At 39.6% G+C, this 22347-nt stretch overlaps 1 protein-coding gene across 5 annotated transcripts in view; it reads left to right on the top strand.

Moving 5' to 3' along the window:
• The window catches only part of WNK2 (WNK lysine deficient protein kinase 2), a 233181-nt gene that overhangs the window by 201631 nt on the left and 9203 nt on the right, over positions 1-22347 (top strand). For 3 of the 5 annotated variants that reach the window (XM_030206139.1, XM_030206141.1, XM_030206140.1), the window contains one exon: positions 9743-10008. The exons of 1 other annotated variant lie outside the window; for it this stretch is intronic. In XM_030206139.1, the coding sequence (XP_030061999.1) occupies positions 9743-10008 (266 nt within the window). Of the gene's footprint in view, positions 1-9742; positions 10009-22347 lie in introns of those variants that run through there. One more of the 5 variants, XM_030206143.1, reaches the window with a different exon arrangement.

The following is a 22347-nucleotide window of genomic DNA, read 5'->3' on the forward strand; positions in this document are numbered from 1 at the left end:
ATTGATTAGGCACTGTGGGCCAGTTAGTGAAAAGGTAAATGTCCTTGACATAATCATTCACTTAACTGTGTAATCAAATGGCCATCTGGCTGGATATGGTTCTCTAATTCCTACTGGTTGAACATGGTGTTAATTCTAGTGGCATCGGTTAAAGTTCCAGTATTAAACATGTCATTCTAGTGTTCTCTAGTCCTGCTGTCCCTCTGCCTCCCAGCTCCACAAATGGAGAATAGTGTTTCTCCAGTATATAGCAAAATTTAATCATTTGGACCCAGATATATGTTCTGGTAACCTGCCCTAATTCAATAAAATGAAATGGGGTATTTTTTAATTCTTAAACATATAGTGGGTGTCAATGCCAGTTAAAACATTTTGTCATGCAGACTAAGAAAATAGCTTTTGGGTAACAGATATGAGCATCTTATAAAACTGTATGATCAATGCAATGCTTTCTTTATTAAGAACACATGAAGCAGTGATGAACTCTAGTCTAATGGCAGACTCATGCTTCTGAAATTTCATGAGTAATTTAATTGGTTGCAAACCCAGTAGATGAGATAATCGGTCTTATCTTTCAGCTCTTTTACTGTGCACCATACAGATCTTTGTATGACTTCTGCACAGCCCACTTTAACATTTTCAACCCTTGCTGTGCAAGTGTTTGTTTTTTTTTCCCCACTTGCATGTTGAGACTTTTATAAATTTTGAAAAGGAAGTTATGGGGCCCTTTTTACAAAGGCACATAAAGGCCTACACATATCCAGCACGTTCCAAATCAGTATTACCGCCTGGCTGCCATGTGCCCCGGGCAGTAATTCCAAATTTGGCGCATGACGAAAACATGCGGTAGAAAATATTTTCTATTTCCTACTATGGGGCACCTACCCAGTGGTAAACAGCAGTTGGTGCGCACTGCAGGCTTACTGCCTGGGTAGCATGTGACCCCCTAACCACTAGGTTAATGGGTGGCAGTTAGGTCTCAGGCTAAAAATGGATGTACGCTGGTTTTGGTTTAAGCCCACGTCCATTTTCCGGCCCTTTAAAAAAAAAAGGCCCTTTTTCCTAGACATGGTGCACACCCAAAAGACGCTCTCACACTACCACAGGCCACTTTTTACTATGGCTTAGTAAAAGGGCCCCTATGATCCTTGAATTCTTTATTGAACAGGATTTCTTTTTTTTTTTTTAAGTAACTTATTTTTTGCCCTCCCTTCCCCGCTTACTTAAACCCAAGCAAATTATGCAGCCAGTGTTTCTTCAAGAATTTACATCATGCTGCTAAATATATCCATTTTCTGCTGTTGACCTGAATTGTGACAGTACGTCCCTTCTATTAGAAGGGCAGAATCAAGGGCTAAGCATAATAGCTGTTTTGGTGCTATTGGCATAAAGGATTCTTCCAGTAGCATTAGGGATTACTCTTCAAGGTAATATTGATGCTCCATATTTAGACATGAAACTGCATCCTTGAAAGGGCCCGAGGGCAATGGAGAGAGGGTACAGGTGTCTAAAAATATTTTCAAAATGAAGCTACCAGGAGCAATAAGAGCCATAGCTTTGAAATAACTAACAAAATGAAGATTCCAGAGGTTATTAGATAAAACTATACTGGGTTGCAATTTCTCAAGTATTTTTGTATTTTAAAAAATTCTAATTTGGCTTTTGAAATGAAGTGCGATTTTAACATTTGGATGAGGTTCTGGTTCTCATAATATTGTCTGAAGATATTTTTAGAATTAATATATTTAGAACAACTTAAAGAGAAAAAAGGCAGGCACCTCGGATCCTCACTGCCAACAGATACCAATGACTTTTGGTGAACATATGTGATCTATACCAGACTCACTTCTACCAAAGTCAAATGAGTGCGTCTGAGTGGAGCAGAGCTTCATAGATTTTAATGCGATCATCAAAGCAATGTTTAACTCAGACAAACTTGCCACTTTCTAGTAAAATAGTACCTGTTAGCACTGTGCTTATACTTGTTCCTTACAGATAAATGTTAATTGCTTCTTTAACAATCTTATCCTACCATAGACTTTTTCAAAAATGGTATTTTCTGTCACTAATGATAGCAAAAGGAAAAGTGTTTTTCCATTCGCACTGCCAAACCAAACAATGCAGCTAGATAATAAACAAAAGATAAACTTAAAAACTGATGATTGTGCTAGGTGCCCAGGATTTGGATCCCAAGGCTACCAGGATCTCTAGTCTGGTTTATGTTCTTTGCTCCTTCTTTCAATTTTTGTCACGTGCACCTATAGAATTTTTCATCCTTCTGACACTGTAGTGAGACACAGGAGCTGAATACTGCAGTGGAACTGGTAAAAGACCACCACTTTGTTACATTGTAACCTTAGTGGTACAGTGGACTAACCTGGCCTCAGAATCTACAGTACAATGTATCTTTATGGAACTTTTTATAAAGCAAGTCTCAAGTGACTCTTGAAGACAATCCATGCAGCCAAGGTAGTAGTGATATAAATGAAATGGTTTCCTATAGAAAATGGACGGAAATAGTCTTCCTGTGCCAACAGGGTTTTAAAATGATAAATGTGAAATACTAAAATTGCTGTTGGTATGCCATTTGGCTTTTGGAATGACTGTGTATGGATGACCAATTTTGGCTGCTCAATTAGGATTTTTTTTTTTACTTTACCACCTGAGCTACTGACTTTGCTCCTTTTTGCATAATGATATAATTTTTAATTGCTTGACAAGTTTCTACCAGACGTGGTAGTTTTGCCTAACAGTGTTTTTGTCATATTGTTTTACATTTTAGGGTCTGCTCTGAAACGACTGTGTCTAGGCAAAGAGCACAGTAGTAGTAACTATTCCATTTTTGTTTTCTCCATATTGTCGTCATGGCATGGAATGTTTCATTTTTGTCTAAACTTCATTGCCTTACTCAGTTGTAGCTGGGAAACTTGTGGCAACATAAGTTGTGACTAGGTATCTTATTTTGAGTAAGTTGCATGTGCATGGCCTGTGATGCTTCAAAACAGTTGCATGCAGCTTGCTTAAGTGGCTGTTCATGGCATACTCTTTGTATTGTGTACTTGTGTTCAAATGTTTTCATAAGATAAACATTTACAAAGCTCCATTGCTGCTGGCATGGTTTAAAATTCATATTTCCTCATTCCTGGGGGAGGCGGGAGACCATTACTGAGCACTGAAATTCGATTAGAACTATGTTGCCTAAAATATATCTTGCTGTTCCCTTTTAGAAAGAAAAATGCCGTATATACTATACTATAAAATGTCTTCATTCTGCATTTTAATATTTGAATTCAATGCGGATTAGAATTTCAAAAAATCCTCCCATAAATGGAGTAAATTACAGCTTACACCCAAAAGATATACATTAAAAACTACTCTATATCATTTACAGAAAATCAAGTCTGTTAATTTTTTTTTTTTTTTTACAAAACAGCAGGTAGGAACTAGATCTTTTAATCTGAATGAGCAAACTATTCCAAATTTTTGTACTTAAATATCAGAATGTTCTACATATTTTGTCAATCTAATCCTTCTAAAAACTTGGAAAAGCCAAAGTTAAATTTTGTACAGAATGGGAATTGGTGCAATTAAATAGTAATCGATAGTTTGCTGATCCATTCAAGTTTTGGCTTGTTTTATAAACCATTCAAGCTATCTTGAGCCAATGAAGACTCCTTAAAAGGAGAAGCTTTCTTAAACTTATTCATCCTAAAAATCAATCTGTTTAGTGGTATTTTGGATCAATTATAATAATTTTACAGAAATTCTCCCATACAATTAACAGTCATCCAAATAAGGCAGTAATACTGTTCAAGTGACACTTTTAAAACTTTGAGGACTTAAAGATCAAACAGCTATCAGTTGTCATAACTGGGGAGAGAACTTTTTTGTCATAACATTAACTTGATCCTGGTCATCCTAGAATCAAGAATCCCATCTAAAACTTTGATTTATTTTCTATCTGCAAAATATTTCCTGTATACAGTATGATTCTGTGGAGTTGACTCAGATCTCCAAACCAAACAACTCTTGTTTTCTGTCTATTCAGTTGTAGAAATTATTCTTAGTCCATGAGTCTACTAAAGAAATATTTATATTTAATAGTTCTTTGGTTGTATCAAGTTTCTAATGCTGAGCATAGAAAAAATATGTTATCTGCATACGATGGCACTAAAATACCAAGTTTAGTCAATAACTCTCCCAAAGATTTTCATATAGATTGAAATAAGCCTATTCTTCTGGATCATATATGATCTTTTTCCTCAAAATTCCTTAAACCATTTAATAACTTCTGCAATACCCAACTCACTGTGTACAACATCAAATGTGGCTGAGATCAAACTGAAGGACTAATCTGCTTCCCCCAACTCAATCTCCTCGACGTCTGATGTCGATAACAATGATTCAGTGCTGTATATTGGACAAAAGCCATGTTAAAAATGTAAAGAATAATTTAAAAATGTAGTCTGAAAGTTGTTGATAAACCACAAATTCCAGTAATCAGATACTGTCTATAATTATCAACTGCTGTAAGATCCACTCCAGCTGAGTTTGATATAGGAGTTAGTACTATTTCTGCTATTGTATCAGGATATGTCTTCCTGCAACATAAAATTAATAGTTTACAAACCATAAAACTATATCCTGTGAAGCAGTTTTTAAAAGATGAGGGATATATATCCAGACTATAAGATTTCTTCTTCATTAAATTCTCAATCAAATCAGATGAAATCAGTGAATCTATCCCAAACTATTTCCAAGAATTCTCTCTTCTTTAGGAAGGCTTAATACAGAACATGTCACATAATCTGTTCTACTGAAGCAAAAGGATTGATCTTAAATACCATAGATTAAAAAAAAAAAAAAAACACCTTTACCAGACTTTTGGCAGATGGATGTAAATTTGTAGGAATTGACAATATACATCATCAATTTTAACCAAGACTATTTAAAAATTTTAAATGATTTCTTGTTTTAGACTTCCTGTATGTTCCGCTCATTATATTCTATCTTGGCTTCAAAAACTGGTTTATACTGTGTAACCCTAGAACACCAAATTGAATATTGAGATTGATCCTTAGTCGTCCTCCAAAGTTTTTCCACCTTTCTACTTATTCTCTTCAATATAGTTAATATTTCCTAATACTAAGGATTTTGTTATTGGTCTTAACCTTTTTAAGATAACTAACAAAACATTGATCACAATAGAATTCTGGGAATCAAGCATAAAATGTAAAAAAAAAAAAAAAAATTGGAAATCCAAATTTGCCTCAATCCCTGCTAGAACAAAGATGGATCAAATTTATCACGCTTATGACAGATCGACATCAACTTCACGTAATACACATGGCAGCCTAAGGTAAAAATGTAGAAGATAATGATCTGACTTGGCGATCAGCATCCATTCTAAGTGGTCAATTAATGGTGGTCTGCTCACACAGGACAAATAAGCTATATAATCAAAAGTATGTCCTTTTTAAAATGTGTTGGCTGGATAGGACTCAACTATATTTAGGGAGTCTAGGAATTGGGAAAAAAACTGAATAGTATTAAGATCATTATGATCTAAATGAAGATTTATATCAGCCAAAATTATTAACGCCTTTAAAATTAAAAAAGTATGATAACTTCAAACAACTTCTGCTGTGCTAAAACCCGTTTGCCTGGTGGTCTTTATACTCATATTCTCAAAGAAGCATTTGATAAATCATTACAAGCAATAAAGTCTCAAGAGTATTATGTTCAATTCTGGTTGCCGCATCTCAAGAAAGATATAGTAGAATTGGAAAAGGTGCAGCGAAGGGAGACTAAAATGATAGCAGGGATGGGACGACTTCCCTATGAAGAAAGACTAAGGAGGCTAGGGTTTTTCAGCTTGGAGAAGAGACGGCTGAGGGGAGACATGATAGAGGTATATAAAATAATGAGTGGAGTGGAACAGGTGGATGTGAAGCGTCTTCACGCTTTCCAAAAATACTAGGACTAGGGGGCTTTCGATGAAACTACAATGTAGTAAATTTAAAACAAATTGGAGAAACTTTTTTTCACCCAACGCATAATTAAACTCTGAAATTCGTTGCCGGAGAATGTGGTGAAGGCGGTTAGCTTAGCAGAGTTTAAAAAGGAGTTAGACGGTTTCTTAAAGAATAAGTCCACAAACCACTACTAAATAGACTTGGGAAAAATCCACAATTCCAGGAATAACATATATAGAACGTTTGTACGTTTGGGAAGCTCGCCAGGTGCCCTTGGCCTGGATTGGCCGCTGTCGTGGACAGGATGCTGGGCTCGATGGACCCTTGGTCTTTCCCCAGTGTGGCATTAGTTATGTACTTATGTACTAGAATCGATCTAGTAGTGTGAAAAAAAAATAGTGCTAGCCCTCCCCCCCCCCCCCCCCCCTTTATATTGTGGACAATTTTTTGTAAAACAGGAAAATAGAAGGTAAGACTTCCACACAGGGAGCGTCAATAATTTCTTTGTGGCACAGACGAGAGACCAGACATGGGCTGTGTTTCGGTGGGTACACCCGCCTGCCTCAGGGGTCAAATAAAACTCAAAACAGCAGAACTTCCTAGTGCCAGAAGTAAAACCGTTCTATGATGGCTGAAGCAAACTGGGACAAGTCATTGCACAAAAAGACACTCCTGAGGAGTTTTTGTACTGACGTTTGCTTCAGCCATCATAGAACTGTTTTACTTCTGGCACTGTGTTGTATTCAACCCCTGAGGCAGAGGGGTGTACCCACTGAAACATAGCTGGTGTCAGCTGTCTTGTTTGTGCCACAATAAAGAACTTATTGACACTCCTCATGTGGAAGGCCTGTGTTATGCCTACTTTACTGTTTTACTTTGGATATACATAGAGGTCATCATCTGTTTCTTCTGTGATTGTGGACAAATTGCCTTATGTATCCTGATAGACAAAAGCTAACCAACTTTTGAGTATTCCCCGTCAGTTCTTAAATTAATAAAACTTTGTTACATATAGAATGGGCATTAAAATACCAAACATTCAACAGGCATATAGTGATCAACCTCTTCAGACTGAGCAGTTAAAGTAACATAATGCAGATTTACTGCTCGAATACATTTCACTACCTTGCTACTTTTTCCATAAGTGAGGTCTGTTACTTATTATCCCCATTCAATATTATGAAGAACAGCTGAGCATTCTCAGATTATTCACATTTCTAAAATTAACTGGCTGGTTGGCTTTTTTTTTTTTTATTTAAATATCTAATTCTTACAATCAAGACTTGTACAGAAAGGTAAACTATTCACTGTTAATTACATAATATGATTATAAACAAAAGGAAATTGAATAGTTACACTCAAGTCCTCAATATTAGATCCAAGATTACATAAGTGGAATTATTATATAGGAAATATTGCAATATGTGCAAACCAGGAAATAAAACCTGAGTGATTACAAAATGCCTTTCCATTATCAGAGCTACATTAATATAAATATAAATGTCAATTTAACATTAACTTGACCCCAAAGATCTCTTGGCTACTAGAAATTCTGTAAGATGTAAAGGCTCAAAAAAACATTTTACCAACTGGTACCGGACTACACATTTGCAAGGATAACGCAAATAAAAAGCAGCACTGATCTGGAGGACCCTTGGTTTAAATAATAACTGACGACGTCTTTTCTGAGTCTCTCTTGATACATCTGGGAATACACGTATTTTAAGAACTAGTTGTTTAAAACGACGATGACAATCACTGTACTTTAATGTAGAATTTTTTTTTAAATCTAAAACATCTTGCCCTTTATAAATTCCAAATCCCCCCCCCAAAACGTAAATAACCAATGCATTTTTTTAAACTAAGACAGATAAAAGCAATAATTAGAAACTCTTATAACAGCAAATAACAAATCTAAAATCAGCACAAACAAAAACAAATCCTCTTGCCACAAAGGTACCCACTAAAGGCACAACACGCCCCTTAGGCAGTGCACCTCAGAAGTAGCACACTTTTCAAAGGAGCTTGCCAGTCAGGTACTGATGTCACTCAGGTAGGCGGGGCTGATGATGGAACAGCAAGAGTCTTGTAATGATCTTATAGCAACTACAGAGGTAAAGTATACAGTTTTTATCCCAGTAATCCCTGGAAGCTTAGGGATCCTTTTACAAAGCCGCGGGAAAGGGGCTGTTTTTTAATGGACCGGGAAATGGGTGTGTGCAAAAGTTAAAACCTGAGCCCTTTCCACCAGCCATTGACTTAGCTGTAAGGGCTCCATGCAGCATGTGCCAACGTGGCCATACTGCTGATTACCATTGGGAACATCCCCATGGTAGAAAATAGAAATATACTTCCTACCGTAGGATTTGGCACGCGTCAAACTCAGAATTACCACCAGGTGCACATACCCTGGCAGTACTGCTGATTGCACCCTCCCGCAGCTTTGTAAAAGGGCCCCTTAGTTTTTAAAACAGGGTGGGTAAGCAGCTTGCTTGAGCTCACATTGTGTAATAAAGCATTGAGAGGCGAACTTTGATATTAAAGCATATTTCAGAAGAAAATTGTTTTGCAGTTGAGGTAGTAAAACTTGAGTAGATCTACTAACAATGAGGTCGGCCTTTTAGCAAGTCATCAATTCATAGCAAACTGACAAAACATGAATTAGTGAAAACACCTTTTGCAGATCTATAACTTTTATTTTTTTCTTTTGGTCTGTGTATCATTTTTTTTGGTGATTGCTGGCTCTTCCTTAGTTTTCTATTAACAGGGGAAGGGGCCTTCACCAAAAAGACGTAGATTTTTATTCTCTTATAAAGGACAGCTAAGATTTATTGCTGTTTACATCTTGCCAAGGCTGGTACATATCACAGATTGGTCTCTGGTTCTGTATCATGTGAAGATGAGGATGGTATTTGAGTTCAATGAAACATGCAACAAATTAGAGGATTTTTTGAAGTGGAGGAAGGAGTGGTTGCTGTAGAGGGCAGACTGCATAGGCTGTTATGGTCTTGATCTGCCATTTTCTATATTATGCTGTAGATACACATGCCAGTGGTTGAAAGCTTCTCCATTAGATACCTGGATCTTTCAAGAAGCGAACAAACTAAATGTGCTCATATTACAAGTATAAATTTGCAAAAACAATCTTAATTCTTATATTCACCCACCAGCACATGAAATGAAATGCTTTGTGTTTCACATCCTTTGCCATGTTACATAGTTGGGTAAATTTTGTCAGCTTTTGCTGTTGAAATTTTTTTGTAACTTTTTGAGAAGTCTTAGCATGGTTAACTAACTCCAAGTTCTTTGATGAAGAACAAGCTTTGTCCCTTTTTATATACATCATGTTGTGAAAGCATAGTCGGCGCCATGTAAGAATCTCTGAATATATCCTAGGTTTGAAGTAAAAGCCCATAAATAGCTTTCAAGTGTAACAGGGTTCAAGGTATTACTATGCTACGCATTTTAACCATTTTCTCACCAAGCCTTGTAGTTATGCCCCTGGGACCACAATTTTTTGTGATGTAACTTGATTATCTAATCTGTAAGCAGCTTTTGAACCAAGAGCTCTCAAATAAATAAGAATATTTGAGACCTTGTTTCTTGCAAAGCCTGTAGTACCAGTTGGGTATGAAATAAATAAAGTTTTAAAAAGGAATGAGGATATGAATGAGAAGAATGTTGAACTAAAGCATAGCATAAACCAAGCAGCACAATGACTAGCAAGACAATGTAGCTGATAACAAAAATGTGAATAACCTTTCTAGGATCATCTACAAACAGCCTTGCAGCAGGTCCTGATCCACCACCACAGCACCTACCAGTGCCAGCGCTACAGATCCAGGCCCAAGTTAATAACAGTAATAACAAGAGGGGAATGTTCACAGATGACTTCCATAAGTTGGTGGACGAGTGGGCAAGCAAAACTGTTGGAGCTACACAGAGCAAACCTTCCTTAAACCAGCTGAAGCAGAGCCAACAAAGGCAAGACATGGAGGCCAAAACCGTCCACCCACAGAACGAGGCTTGTACTGTGAGTGCCACTCCTTGGACACCTTTCTAGCAGTATTGCTGCGGGTACCTGTTACATGAAAACTGATAATGTGAAGAAGCTAAACCATGAAATAAAAACCTTTTCTAGATAATTTCTTTTTTGTTTTAGTGACTACTATACTAGTTTTCTTTGTCTCGGAGTAAATCTTGGTGGTTGCTGTAATTGGCTAAAATGCCAATTATCAGTAGCTTTAATGTTTCACAGCTATCAGATATTGCTTTTCGAAAGGTATTAAGGTAGGATTTATATACAATTTAAAACTTTTTTCCTTTCTAGTCAGTAAAAGCATTAACCTGAAAAAGGTAGGCATGAGATTGTTGCTGGATTGAGGGAAACATGTCAAAGCTATTGCTGAAAGCCACTTATCTGAATGTGATAACATTGGTACATCCTTTACATCTCTTCCTCCCTCCCCCCCCCCCCCCCCCCCCCCCCCCCCCCGTCCACGACTTCAATAGAATCTTTGCAACTAATCCTTTAGCCATCCAAATATCTCCAGTGACCAACTCCACCTTGCTTTCTAACACAAGGGGTATTTGGGAGCTCTGTTTACAAAGGCTGCTTCTGTCAAGATTGTCTGCTGGAATGTTTCATATTTGCAGTTTCTGCTCCTGAAAATTTAGAAGGTGGCATATCCATCATTACCCAGTGTCTTAGTAAAGATAGCTTTCTACATATTGGGACATAGAGCCAAGGTTTGTCTTGTCATGATACATGCGATTACCAAGGAAGAAACCCATTGTGCTACAAGGTTAATACAAAAAGTGTGTGGTAAAGCAAAAAAAAAAAAATTCTCTGAACACCTCTCCTTGTTAAGAAAACAATTTGCTAAATCTCTTATGCAAGACTATTCTAGTGAATGTTTGTTCCAAGACTTGATATACCGCCTTTACTTATGCATATAACACATCTTAAAATATTGCATCTTGAAGGAAATGACCGGCTTTTCATTTGATGAGTCTTGTAAAAGTTGCATTTTTCCCCACTTACTGCTCTGTCCCCTGTTAATTAACAGTAGAAATGGTTTAACATGTAATTGCTATATCCCATTATGTGGTATATTGGGTGTTTTTACATTAACTAGAATTATTGTACTGCCTTAAATTACATGTTATAACTTTAAATTAGCACACACCGCCACCAGAGGATCAGTCTTTGCCATTGTTTTCCTGACTCCTGCAGCCCATTTTTTTTTCTTTGAATGTGTTTCAGGGGGAAACATGAACAATTTTGACTTTTCAAAAAAATACATATTTTCAGTTCATGGCACTGGTCAGCCTTAACCACACATTCTTAATTAAAATTGCTGTTACAGGGTTCTTTTAGGCTTTTCTGTAGACCAGTTGAAGGATCTGATCCTGAATGCACCATTGCATGAACGATAGCTCAGTCTTTTGAGGCCATGTTGCTCTGTGCTCAATAGCATTGAGATCTTGGGCAAGTCACTTGACTCTCCTTTGCCTCAGATACAAACAGATTGTGAGCCCTCTGGTGATGGGGAAATACTTCTTGTACCTGAATTTAATTTACCTTGAGCTACAGATGAAGAGGTTCAGGGACATGAATTCCTTGAACCTTATCAAGGCAGTCTCTGATTGGGAGGGTCTCCATGTGAAAGACCTGAAAGGAGGCACTGACCCCATGAGGTCCAGAATGGGCTGAAAGAAAGCCCCTTTAGAACCACATAGTGGATGGAAAAACACCCCATACCTGCCTTGTCCAACAGAACAGGTTCCTAAATGGAAAATAAGACAATCTAAGGTAAGGCATGAGAGACCTGAAAACTCCCACAGCCAGTTGGGTTTTCACGATATTTAAAGTTATTATGCATGGGATGAATATGCATGCATGGAGAACCCTAATATATGCACACTTCTGTTGCATATTTATTGAGGGTATCTTAAAATCAGCTGACTGGGGTCCCCAGAATGGGTTTGGGAGGGACTAATCTAAGGCAATGCAGCTTTATTTTGAAGAACTAGTCACAAGTGAAAATTCATAAGCAAGAGTAGATTAAGTCCATTTTTACATGTGTTGGGGGGGGGGGGGGGGGGGGGAAGAATCCCAGAAGTATATGGTTTCCCTAAGTCACAAATTATAGTAGCCATGCACACGTTCCTCAGGTTGTATGGTACCATTCATACCCTTCCAGATTCAATGCTCTTCATTTGAACTTGCACCAAGTGTGGTGCAGATGCCCTTGCAGCGTAAGAGCCATTTTACTAAGTTGCTTTAAAAAAAATGTAGCATAGTTTGTAAAATGAGATGGTGTAAGAGAAGGGGCTTCTAACAGGTGTGTGCATGCTACATCTTCTAATTCCTCATGCCCAAAGTAAAAAGGCTGACTTGAGCATGCGACACCCTTCTGCGTATTCTGCTTTAATAAGAGATCTGGTTATCCTCCCCCTTCCCCGACAATTTCAAAGGCTCTGCTTCCCCTTTCTTCTAAACCCTTAGCATTACAATGGACCTCTGAGCCCCCCCACATTTTTTGTGTTTTATATCACTTTATTATGTGTGGTACTAGTCTTTGGGATGTGATGTTCGGTAACGGAGTTCAAACATGCGTGGGATATGCATAGAGGAATCCTGTGCAGAAGGAATGGATCCTCAGAAGCTTAGCTGAAATTGGGTGGCGGAGCAGGTGGGGGGAAGAGGAGGTGGTGATTGGGAGGAGAGGATAGGGGAGGGCAGACTTGTACGGTCTGTACCAGAGCCGGTGATGGGAGGAGGAACTGACTGGTGGTTGGGAGGAGGGAAATACTGCTGGGCAGACTTATATGGTCTGTGCCCTGAAAAGGACAGGTACAAATTCAAGGTAAGGTATACACATATGAGTTTGTCTTGGGCAGACTGGATGGACCATGCAGGTCTTTTTCTGCCGTCATCTACTATGTTACTATGTTAGAGCGCGCCTTTCTCAGCAGTAGCTCAAGGCGAGTTACATTCAGATACAAAAGTCAATCCTTCATTCTTCATGGAAGCTTCGCGGCAGTAGGGGGAGCTGATTTCAAAGCAGCACACCCAGGAGCAGTAGGACTAGATTTAGGACAGTCAGTCTGTCTCCAATATAGCTGATTTATGGAAAAATTTGCTACTGTAAATGTGTTGTGGTTTTGTCTTTAATAGGAACCTATGTACTTACTTACATCTGTTTTGGCTACTTGGGGATCTCAGTGTTGCCTCTCTGGTTTGATGGGTTACAGAGTAATAGGGGAATCTGAAAGTACTGGATCTTTTCTTAATTAATATTTTTCCTTTATTCTCCTTTGTTATGAGAATTGGAACTACTAATTGTAGTGGACTCGAACTGAATAATTTGGGGGGGGGGTCATGATAGCATTGTGCTTATTTCAATCAGTTTTTACAAGTTTAGCTTCATTTGTCTTTATTTGAAATTTCGTAAATAAAAAAGTTTCTAAAAATTGAATAATCTTATCAATGGGGCGGGGCTAGGGCAGGGGCGGGGCTAGGATGGGGCCCCACCAAATTGGTCTGCATAGGGCCCCGCACTTGCTAAGACCGGCCCTGAAAGTAGCTTAGTTTCATTTTGGTGCAGTTACAATAGTGTGCAATGTGGAGAGGACATCTGTAGTTCATGTGACTAGTCGTAGTGTATTTGAAGAGGAGATGGTAGTGGTAGCTTGTGTTCGGCTGTAGAGTTTTGGTGTTCATATAATTTTTGAAGGGTAGATTTGAAAGGAAGGCTATCTTTGTGATTAGTTGTAGAATTTTTTTTAGAAGTAGGTTTTTATTTTTTTTCTGAATTGAAGAGTTGTGATGCTTATGGTTTTTGGTTTTTGAGTTCGACCATTTGGAACCCTGATAACTAAATCCTTCTATGTAGATAGTTTGTAGATGGTGTTTTTGCAGTTGGGTAGATGTGGGAGTAGGTAGTGTCTGTTTACTGGGCTGGCATTTCATGTTAAGCATATATTTGGGTGCCATTCCAAATAGTACCTTGAAGATTAGTGTGCTTGCTTTGAAAAATATTCTTGCCTTGACTGGTAGCCAATGTAGCGTTTCAAGCAGTGGGGTTGCTCTTTCTTTCGGTTTCTTGAAAATCAGTCTTTTGGCCATGTTTTGAACTGTTTGCAGCGATTTTAGTGCGTTTTCCTTGCACCCTACATATGCTTCGTTGCGATAGTATCGTTAATACCGGTATCTGGAAAGATGGTCTAGGGCAGGGGTAGGCAACTCCGGCCCTCGAGAGCCGCAGGTCAGGGTTTCAGGATATCCACAATGAATATGCAGGAGATAGATTTGCATACCATGGAGGCAGTGCTTTCAAATCTATCTCCTGCATATTCATTGTGGATATCCTGAAAACCTGACCTGCCTGCGGCTCTCGAGGACCGGAGTTGCCTACCCCTGGTCTAGGGGAATAGTCTCTTATTCCTCAGTTTCCATAGTGTTCTGAAGCATTTTGATGTTTATGCTGATATCTGATTGTCCAGTGTTATATGTTGAGAATGATTCCTAGTATTTCAAGTTGTTTCAATGTGGTATGTTTGTGAATTTTTGGTAGGATGCAGGGTTGTGTGGGTTAGATAATACTAGGAGTTTGGTTTTGTCTCTGTTCAGTTTGAGTCTGAAAGTTGTCGCCTATTCTTCCATGGGGTCCAGTCCTTTTTTTATTATTTTGCCTTGTATGTTTGTGATATTGTTTTGAAAAGGTATGAAAATGGTGACATTGTCTGCATGTATATTATGCTTCTGAATTTTATCAGGGTGGTTATGACCATCTCAGCACTGTATTGTGGGTCTGAAACCTGATTGGGATTTATGAAGAATTGAGAATTTTGTCACGTATTCCATTAGTTGTGTTTTGGTCAGTAGTGGTGTTGAGGCTACTGGTCTATAATTTGATATATTAATCCAAACAGGATTATTATATCCAACTGACTAACTCTCTTGGCTCTAACCCTCAACTTCTCTTCACCACATTGAACTCTCTCCTCAAGGTGCCCCCTCCCCCAACTCCCCCTTCATTATCTCCTCAGACCCTTGCTGAATTCTTTCACGACAAGGTTCAAAAGATAAACCTTGCATTCTCTATCTCGCCACCTCTCCCTCCACTAGTCCGTTCCCCCCTCTCTCCTTCCCCTCATTCCCTTTCCTCCTTTCCTGACGTTACTATTGAGGAAACTACACTTCTCCTTTCTTCCTCAAAATGTACCACCTGTTCCTCTGATCCCATTCCCACCCACCTTCTTAATGCCATCTCTCCTGCTCTTATTCCTTTTATCTCACATTCTCAACCTCTCACTTTCCACTGCGACTGTCCCTGCTGCCTTTAAACATGCTGTGGTCACACCTCTCCTTAGGAAGCCTTCACTCGACCCTACTTGTCCCTCTAATTACCGACCCATCTCTTCCCTTTCTCTCCAAATTACTTGAGCGTGCTGTTCACCGCCGCTGCGTTGATTTTCTCTCCTCACAAGCTATTCTTGACCCACTACAATCTGGTTTTCGCCCTCTCCACTCAACCGAAACTGCGCTTACTAAAGTCTCCAATGACCTATTACTGGCTAAATCCAGAGGTCAATATTCCATCATCATTCTTGATCTTTCCGTTGCTTTTGACCCTGTCAATCACAGCATACTTCTCGATACCCTGTCCTCACTTGGATTCCAGGGCTCTGTCCTTTCCTGGTTCTCTTCCTACCTCTCCCTCCACACCTTTAGTGTTCTCTGGTGGATCCTCTTCTACTTCTATTCCTCTGCCTGTCGGCGTACCTCAGGGTTCTGTTCTTGGTCCCCTCCTCTTTTCTATCTACACTTCTTCCCTTGGTTCATTAATCTCATCCCATGGCTTTTCCTATCATCTCTATGCTGATGACTCCCAAATCTACCTTTCTACCCCTGATATCTCACCTTGCATCCAAACCAAAGTTGCAGCGTGCTTGTCTGACATTGCTGTCTGGATGTCTCAACGCCACCTGAAATTAAATATGACGAAAACCGAGCTTCTCATTCCCCCCCCCCCCCCCCCCGTTTTCTATTTCTGTTGATGGCTCTCTCATTCTCCCTGTCTCCTCAGCTCGAAACCTTGGGGTTATCTTTGACTCTTCTCTCTCCTCCTCTGCTCATATCCAGCAGATCGCCAAGACCTGTCGTTTTCTTTCTTTACAACATCCGTAAAATCCGCCCCTTTCTTTCTGAGCACTCTACCAAAACCCTCATCCACACCCTTGTCACCTCTTGTTTAGACTACTGCAATCTGCTTCTTGCTGGCCTCCCACTTAGTCACCTCTCCCCTCTCCAGTCGGTTCAAAACTCTGCTGCCCGTCTCATCTTCCGCCAGGGTCACTTTACTCATACTACCCCTCTCAAGTCGCTTCACTGGCTCCCTATCCGTTTTCGCATCCTGTTCAAACTTCTTCTACTAACATATAAATGTACTCACTCTGCTGCTCCCCAGTATCTCTCCACACTCGTCCTTCCCTACACCCCTTCCTGTGCATTCCGTTCCCGGATAAATTCTTCTTATCTGTTCCCTTCTCCGCTACTGCCAACTCCAGACTTCGCTCCTTCTGTCTTGCTGCGCCCTATGTCTGGAATAGACTTCCTGAGCCCCTACGTCTTGCCCCATCCTTGACCATCTTTAAATCTAGATTGAAAGCCCACCTCTTTAACATTGCTTTTGACTCGTAACCACTTGTATCCACTCGCCTTCACCTACCCTCCTCTCCTCTTTCCTCTACACAATTGATTTGTTTGCTTTATTTTTTGTCTACTAGATTGTAAGCTCTTTGAGCAGGGACTGTCTTTCTTTTATGTTTGTGCAGCGCTGCGTACGCTTTGTAGCGCTATAGAAATGCTAAATAGTAGTAGTAGTAGTAGTCTTGCTGGTAGTGTTTTTGGGGATACCTGTGAGTACTATGTCGCCTTTGTTGGAAATTAAGCTGTTTGGTGAGATACTCTGAACCAGTCTGGTGGGTTTTTCATCATGTAGTTGGGGCATTTGTCAAGTAGGCAGTATGCATGTGCGTATTTTGTCAAGTCTTGTGTCTAGTTGGGGTGGTTTGAACATAGACCATTTTCTGTATGCTGTGGTGTGGTTGTCGTGAATTTCACAGTCCTGTAGGTAGTCTGATGTTTGTGGTTTTGCAGTTTGATCTTATGTTTATTTTGTTTTTGAAGTATTGTGCAAGCTTGTCTGCAGTTGGTGGTTCAGTTGTTACCAGTATGTTCTGGGTTTTCAGTAGTTTGTTCATGAGTTTGAATATTTTCTCATATTGGTCTGGTTGAGGTTCGTATATTTTCTACTGTTCTTCCTTCCCTTTCTTTATGCCTTTTGTGTATGTTATGGTTTTGTCTGCATTTGTTTTTGTTTTTTTTTTTGTCCCATGCTCTTTTGAGTTTCCTACATAGTTTCTTCATGTGTAATAGTTTACCATTAAACCAGGAACATGGTTGTCTTGTGATTTTTGTTTTGAGTGGTGCTAGTTTGTTTAGAGTGTGTGTTCATTTGTGGTGTTGGCCAGAATGTGTGGTTGTCTACTTTTTCCTCTGGTTGTGAATGTGTGTTGTGTTCTTGGTTTTCTTTTCTTGCCACTTTCTTTCCATTGTAGTGTGAAAGTTAGCTTGCTGTAGTCTGACCATGGTACCTCTTCCCATGTGTGGTTTATTAATATGTGGTTGTTACTCATTGAGAATCTGTGGGCTAGTATGTCTAATTGGTGTCCTTTTGTGTGTAGTGAGACTCCTTGTGCTGTTATGAAGTTCATTAGTGTTTTGATGTTTGTCATTTTGTTTTTTCTAGTTGCAAGTTTGTCACCTATTAATAGGACATGTGGGTGATTTGGTGCAGATAAACAAAGTACCTCATGAAAGACTCCAGAGGAAATTGGAGAGGCATGGGTTAGGAGGTAGTGTTCTATTCTGGACTCAACTAACTGTTAAAATCTGGCTCTTCCTTCAGAGATGGGAAATTCTCATACCACTGCTGAAGGGTTCTGCTCTTGACGTATCATTGGCAGCAAACTACCGTCCAGTGGCTAGTATACCTCTTCACAAAAATACTAGAAACCTACATCAGCAAGCAATTCTCCTTATACCTGGATAAATTTAATATTCTATACTGCTCACAATTTGGTTTCAGACCTGCACACAGCACAGAAACCCTGCTGCTAGTCCTTAATATGTTGAACATTATGTAAAGGGAGACCAAGTGATTCTGCTCCAATTCAACATCTTTGCAGCATTTGTGGTGGACCATGCCTTGCTTCTGGAATTCCTGGATCAGATAGAAATAACTGGCACTGTTCTCACATGGTTCAGTGAATTCCTCTCAAACCGAAGCTATTCTGTCAAACAACATAAGCAACTCTCCGAATACTGGAGGCCTAACTGTGGCGTTTCGCAAGGTTCCATGCTCTCACCCATCCTGCTCAATTACTTTGTCGTCCCTCAGCATAATACATCTGAGACTCAATGAGCTACTATCTTTGGCAAGTCAAGATTCGATAGCGCAACACCTCTTTGAGAGAAGCTTCATTGGCTCCCCATCAGAGAGAGAATACATTTTAAAGTCCACACTCTGATTCATAAGATCATATATGGAGAATCCCCTAACTATATGAATAACCTCATCGACCTCCCAACCAGAAATAGATCTTATACTTACCTCAATTTACACCTTCCCAACTGCAAAGGTATGAAATAGAAGACCTCCTATGCATCCAGTTTCTCCTTTTTGGGTAGCCAGCTTTGGAACACTGCCAAGATCCATCCGAACAATCAACATCTACCATTCAGAAAAACGTTGGACTCATCTCTTCAAGAAAGCTTCCCTAATGACTCAACTTAACTTTTTAAGCCCACCCACATGATTCCTGCCCCGATGATTATTATACTTTTGACCATGTCTCACAATCTCCTTATGCTCTTTCCTCAATCTCTTCCTCTCCATCCTTCCTACTCCTTACCCCTCCCAATCTCTTCTCCTTTTGCTCATCCTATCTTTTACCTCTCCATGCTCAATTTACATATCCTCAAAACCCCACTACCACTATGTTTACTACAACTTGTAACATTCTCCTTCAAGACTTTGTAATTCTGTTTACAAACCGCATTGAACCTGCTATGTGTGGGAAAGCACGGGGTACAAATGCAATTAATAATAATACTGTCATATGCTGATGACATCCTACTTCTATCACTGACCTCCGCAAATAAAGACCCAACTCAGTAATGGCAAGCATGAATGCTGTCAGTACTTAGGCCTTGCCAGCATTCAGGAATTGGGGATCTTTGGTTTCAGCTTCAATAACATTACCCAATGGGCAAAGCTTTGCAGTAGAATCAGAAACCAAAGTACTAGGGGTCTGACTCCTCACATATTAACCAGCTGTGAAAGAATCTCTATTCAAAATGAGGCAGCTTTGTCTAGTTGGATCACTCTTTGATAAAGAAGTATTTGCACTGCTGATCCTACCACACCTGTTTATTGCAATGTCTTATTTCTTGATATCAAGTGTCAATATCAGAGGAAACTACGAATCATACTGCTAGACTAATAATCAAACTGAATAGATACCAGTGTTTCATCTTGTCGAAGTTCACTGGCTTCCCATATCGGATAGAATCAGGTTTAAAACTGCCTGCTTAATCTTTTAAATCTTACAGGGTTTTACCCTCATTGCCCCAGGTATAAAAAAAAACTTAGATTGTGAGCCCTTTAGGGACAGAGAAAGTACCTGCATATGTGTACAGTGCTGCATATGTCTAGTAGCACTATAGAAATGAGGAGGAGTACATCAGATGTACTAACTAAAGTGGCCCTCACTATGCTTAGCCCAAAAGTGGAGAAGGTAAATTGGTTTATCCAAATATTGACCTTTTTGGACTTGAGCTACAAAGTGTGCAGCAGTAATGGAAAGGTCATTCAGATTTTCATGAGTCAGTGTGTTGAATTAGATGGATAACGAAGAGAGAGCAAATTCAATCTTAGGTGGTGGAGGGATAATACTTGGAAAAATATTGTGCTTCTAGTGGGGTATGCATTTAGATTATATACTTTGTGTGTGTGTATAGTAATTGTAGCATACAAATTACTGAAGTTTTTTAAAATTTTCTAGATAAAATGAACCACACCAAGTCGATTGCTATAATGTAGGTCTACTTCTACATATTTTGTAAAAACAAATTGCCTCTGTTCTATGAAGTGGAACATGCAGTATATAATGTATACTTTGCCCTCTTACAGCTTCCCTACTATGGATGTATCACAGTGTTCAAAAGTCATCTGAAAAGTACCCACTCTGCCAGTGTAGCTTCAGCAGAGGCATTCCTGTGAGCAGGGAATGCTCCAGTGTGTGTCGCTTTTTGGGAAGGGGAAAACACATCTGCAGAAAGTTAACATAGCCACAGACTTTACTAGTTCCCATGTTTTAGAAAATGTGCCCCCTCTCCATATAACACCTTAAGCACATATTCCATTATCTACTTTGTAAAAATGTGAAGTGTGTGGCCATTAGGTCCTGGATATTTCCCTTATTGCCCATACTTCATAATCTTCTCCTGCTTTTGCTTTTTGTTGCTCATTCATTTTACCTTTTTTTTTTTAATCACCATCTTCCCTCTGTCCTCTTCACCAGGCCTGATGATGGGGGGGGGGGGGGGGTCACGGAGGTATGACCCTGGGGCCTGTCACACCTGACTGACTTTTCACATTAAAAAAATGTGTAACAGTGCAGTCAGGCCCATCCTGAGATCAGTGTGCAAGGCTGAGCCCTTATGTGAATCTATGGTGCTCTGTGCAGGCACACCAGAAACTGCTGGCTTTCATGCACTCTGTTCTGAGCTTGCTCGCAAGCTGCACCCAAATGCACTGTAGCATTGTTAACTCTTAGCAAATCACAAAGCTTGCAGAGCTCTGCTGGTTTAATTGGCCAGGTAAGATTATACCAGCTCTGGACCCCCATACATAGGGACCATGTACTTCTCTGCATGTTGGTGCTCCTGCTCTGCACCTCTATCTTTATCCTTCATGACTACCTCTTACTGTTCTGCAGCTCTCCCTACCATTTTCTTTCAACAACCAGCTACTTCTCCATCACCCCTTATCTCATTCTATCTTGCTCTTTTTGCTTTTATTTCCACTTTTCCCTAATTCCATCAATTCCATGCCTTTCATCTTTCTACTCCTCCTTTCTCTGCCACCTCTGTTCTCCATCTTTTTTGCTTCTGTATTTCCCTTTTACTCCTCCCTCCTACCCTGCTTTTCTGCTGTATTAAGGGTACTCAGTGTAGCCCTGCACCATGAGGGCTGCACGTGGTTCTATGGCTTCTCTCCATGTTTGTTCCTTCACAGGCCAATGGCATGGCACCTTGTCTTTTCTGTGGATTCATATTGGCAGATGGTGGCTCCTCCTAGCAGCCACATATTCAAGAGCTGCAGATGACCAAACTCTTCTGGGTGGGCAGGGAAGAACTGGATGGCATGACAGGTTGGGCAGCATGTTGCTGTGTGTATGAGCTAAAAAGTATCTGAGTAAATGTGATTCTACTATTCATGTGTATGTGGCTTTGATCATAGCTACAGGCTTAAGCAAGGACCAGGATATCATTGTTTGCTTTTTATTTCATCTTATCCTTACCCTTGTACCTGCAGTGCAGATTCTACCATCATGTGGCATTTGAATCTTTCTTTGAAGGCTTATTCAGAGTTCAAAGTAAGATAATGTGATGTCAACTTCTTTTAACATGAGCTTCCATAAATGTCCGCACTGTGTACTATAGTGTAAGTGAACTATGCTGGTCTTGGCAGTAGCTACTACAGTTCATTTTTCATTAGGTGGCATTTCTAACCAGTTGTCCATATACTTGCCTGAGAAAGCATCTGGTTTCCTTTGAACTGGTGTACAGTGCACTACATTTAAGTGCATGTTGGATAAGCACATGCTCTGTTTAACTGCATTGCTGTACTTCAGTCCCGTTTTTGGCACCATCAATTTCTATGGGGACAAACTTCAGTTTAGCACACCACTGATAAGTATAAGATTTGCTTATATGCATGGTTTAAGACTGCTCCTCTGCAAGAAAGACTCCGCATAACCTCATGCACGGAATATGGAAGCAGATTGGCAAGTGACAGAGGTGATAAATTTGAAATCTCGGTTAACTGCCACAGGCAGAATAAGCGAAAAAGTTCTTAGTGTACACTGGAGGAGGAGTCATCATTGTGCAACTGTAAGACTTTAACACTGGCTGAACGAATAGAAGTTCTTAAAAAAAAATTAGAAAGTCAAGCATCTATCGCTAAAGAATATGGTGTCAATCCCAATCAAATTTCACATACCTTGAAGCAGA

Source organism: Microcaecilia unicolor, chromosome 6 (genome assembly GCF_901765095.1).
Source record: "Microcaecilia unicolor chromosome 6, aMicUni1.1, whole genome shotgun sequence".
NCBI lineage: Eukaryota > Metazoa > Chordata > Amphibia > Gymnophiona > Siphonopidae > Microcaecilia > Microcaecilia unicolor.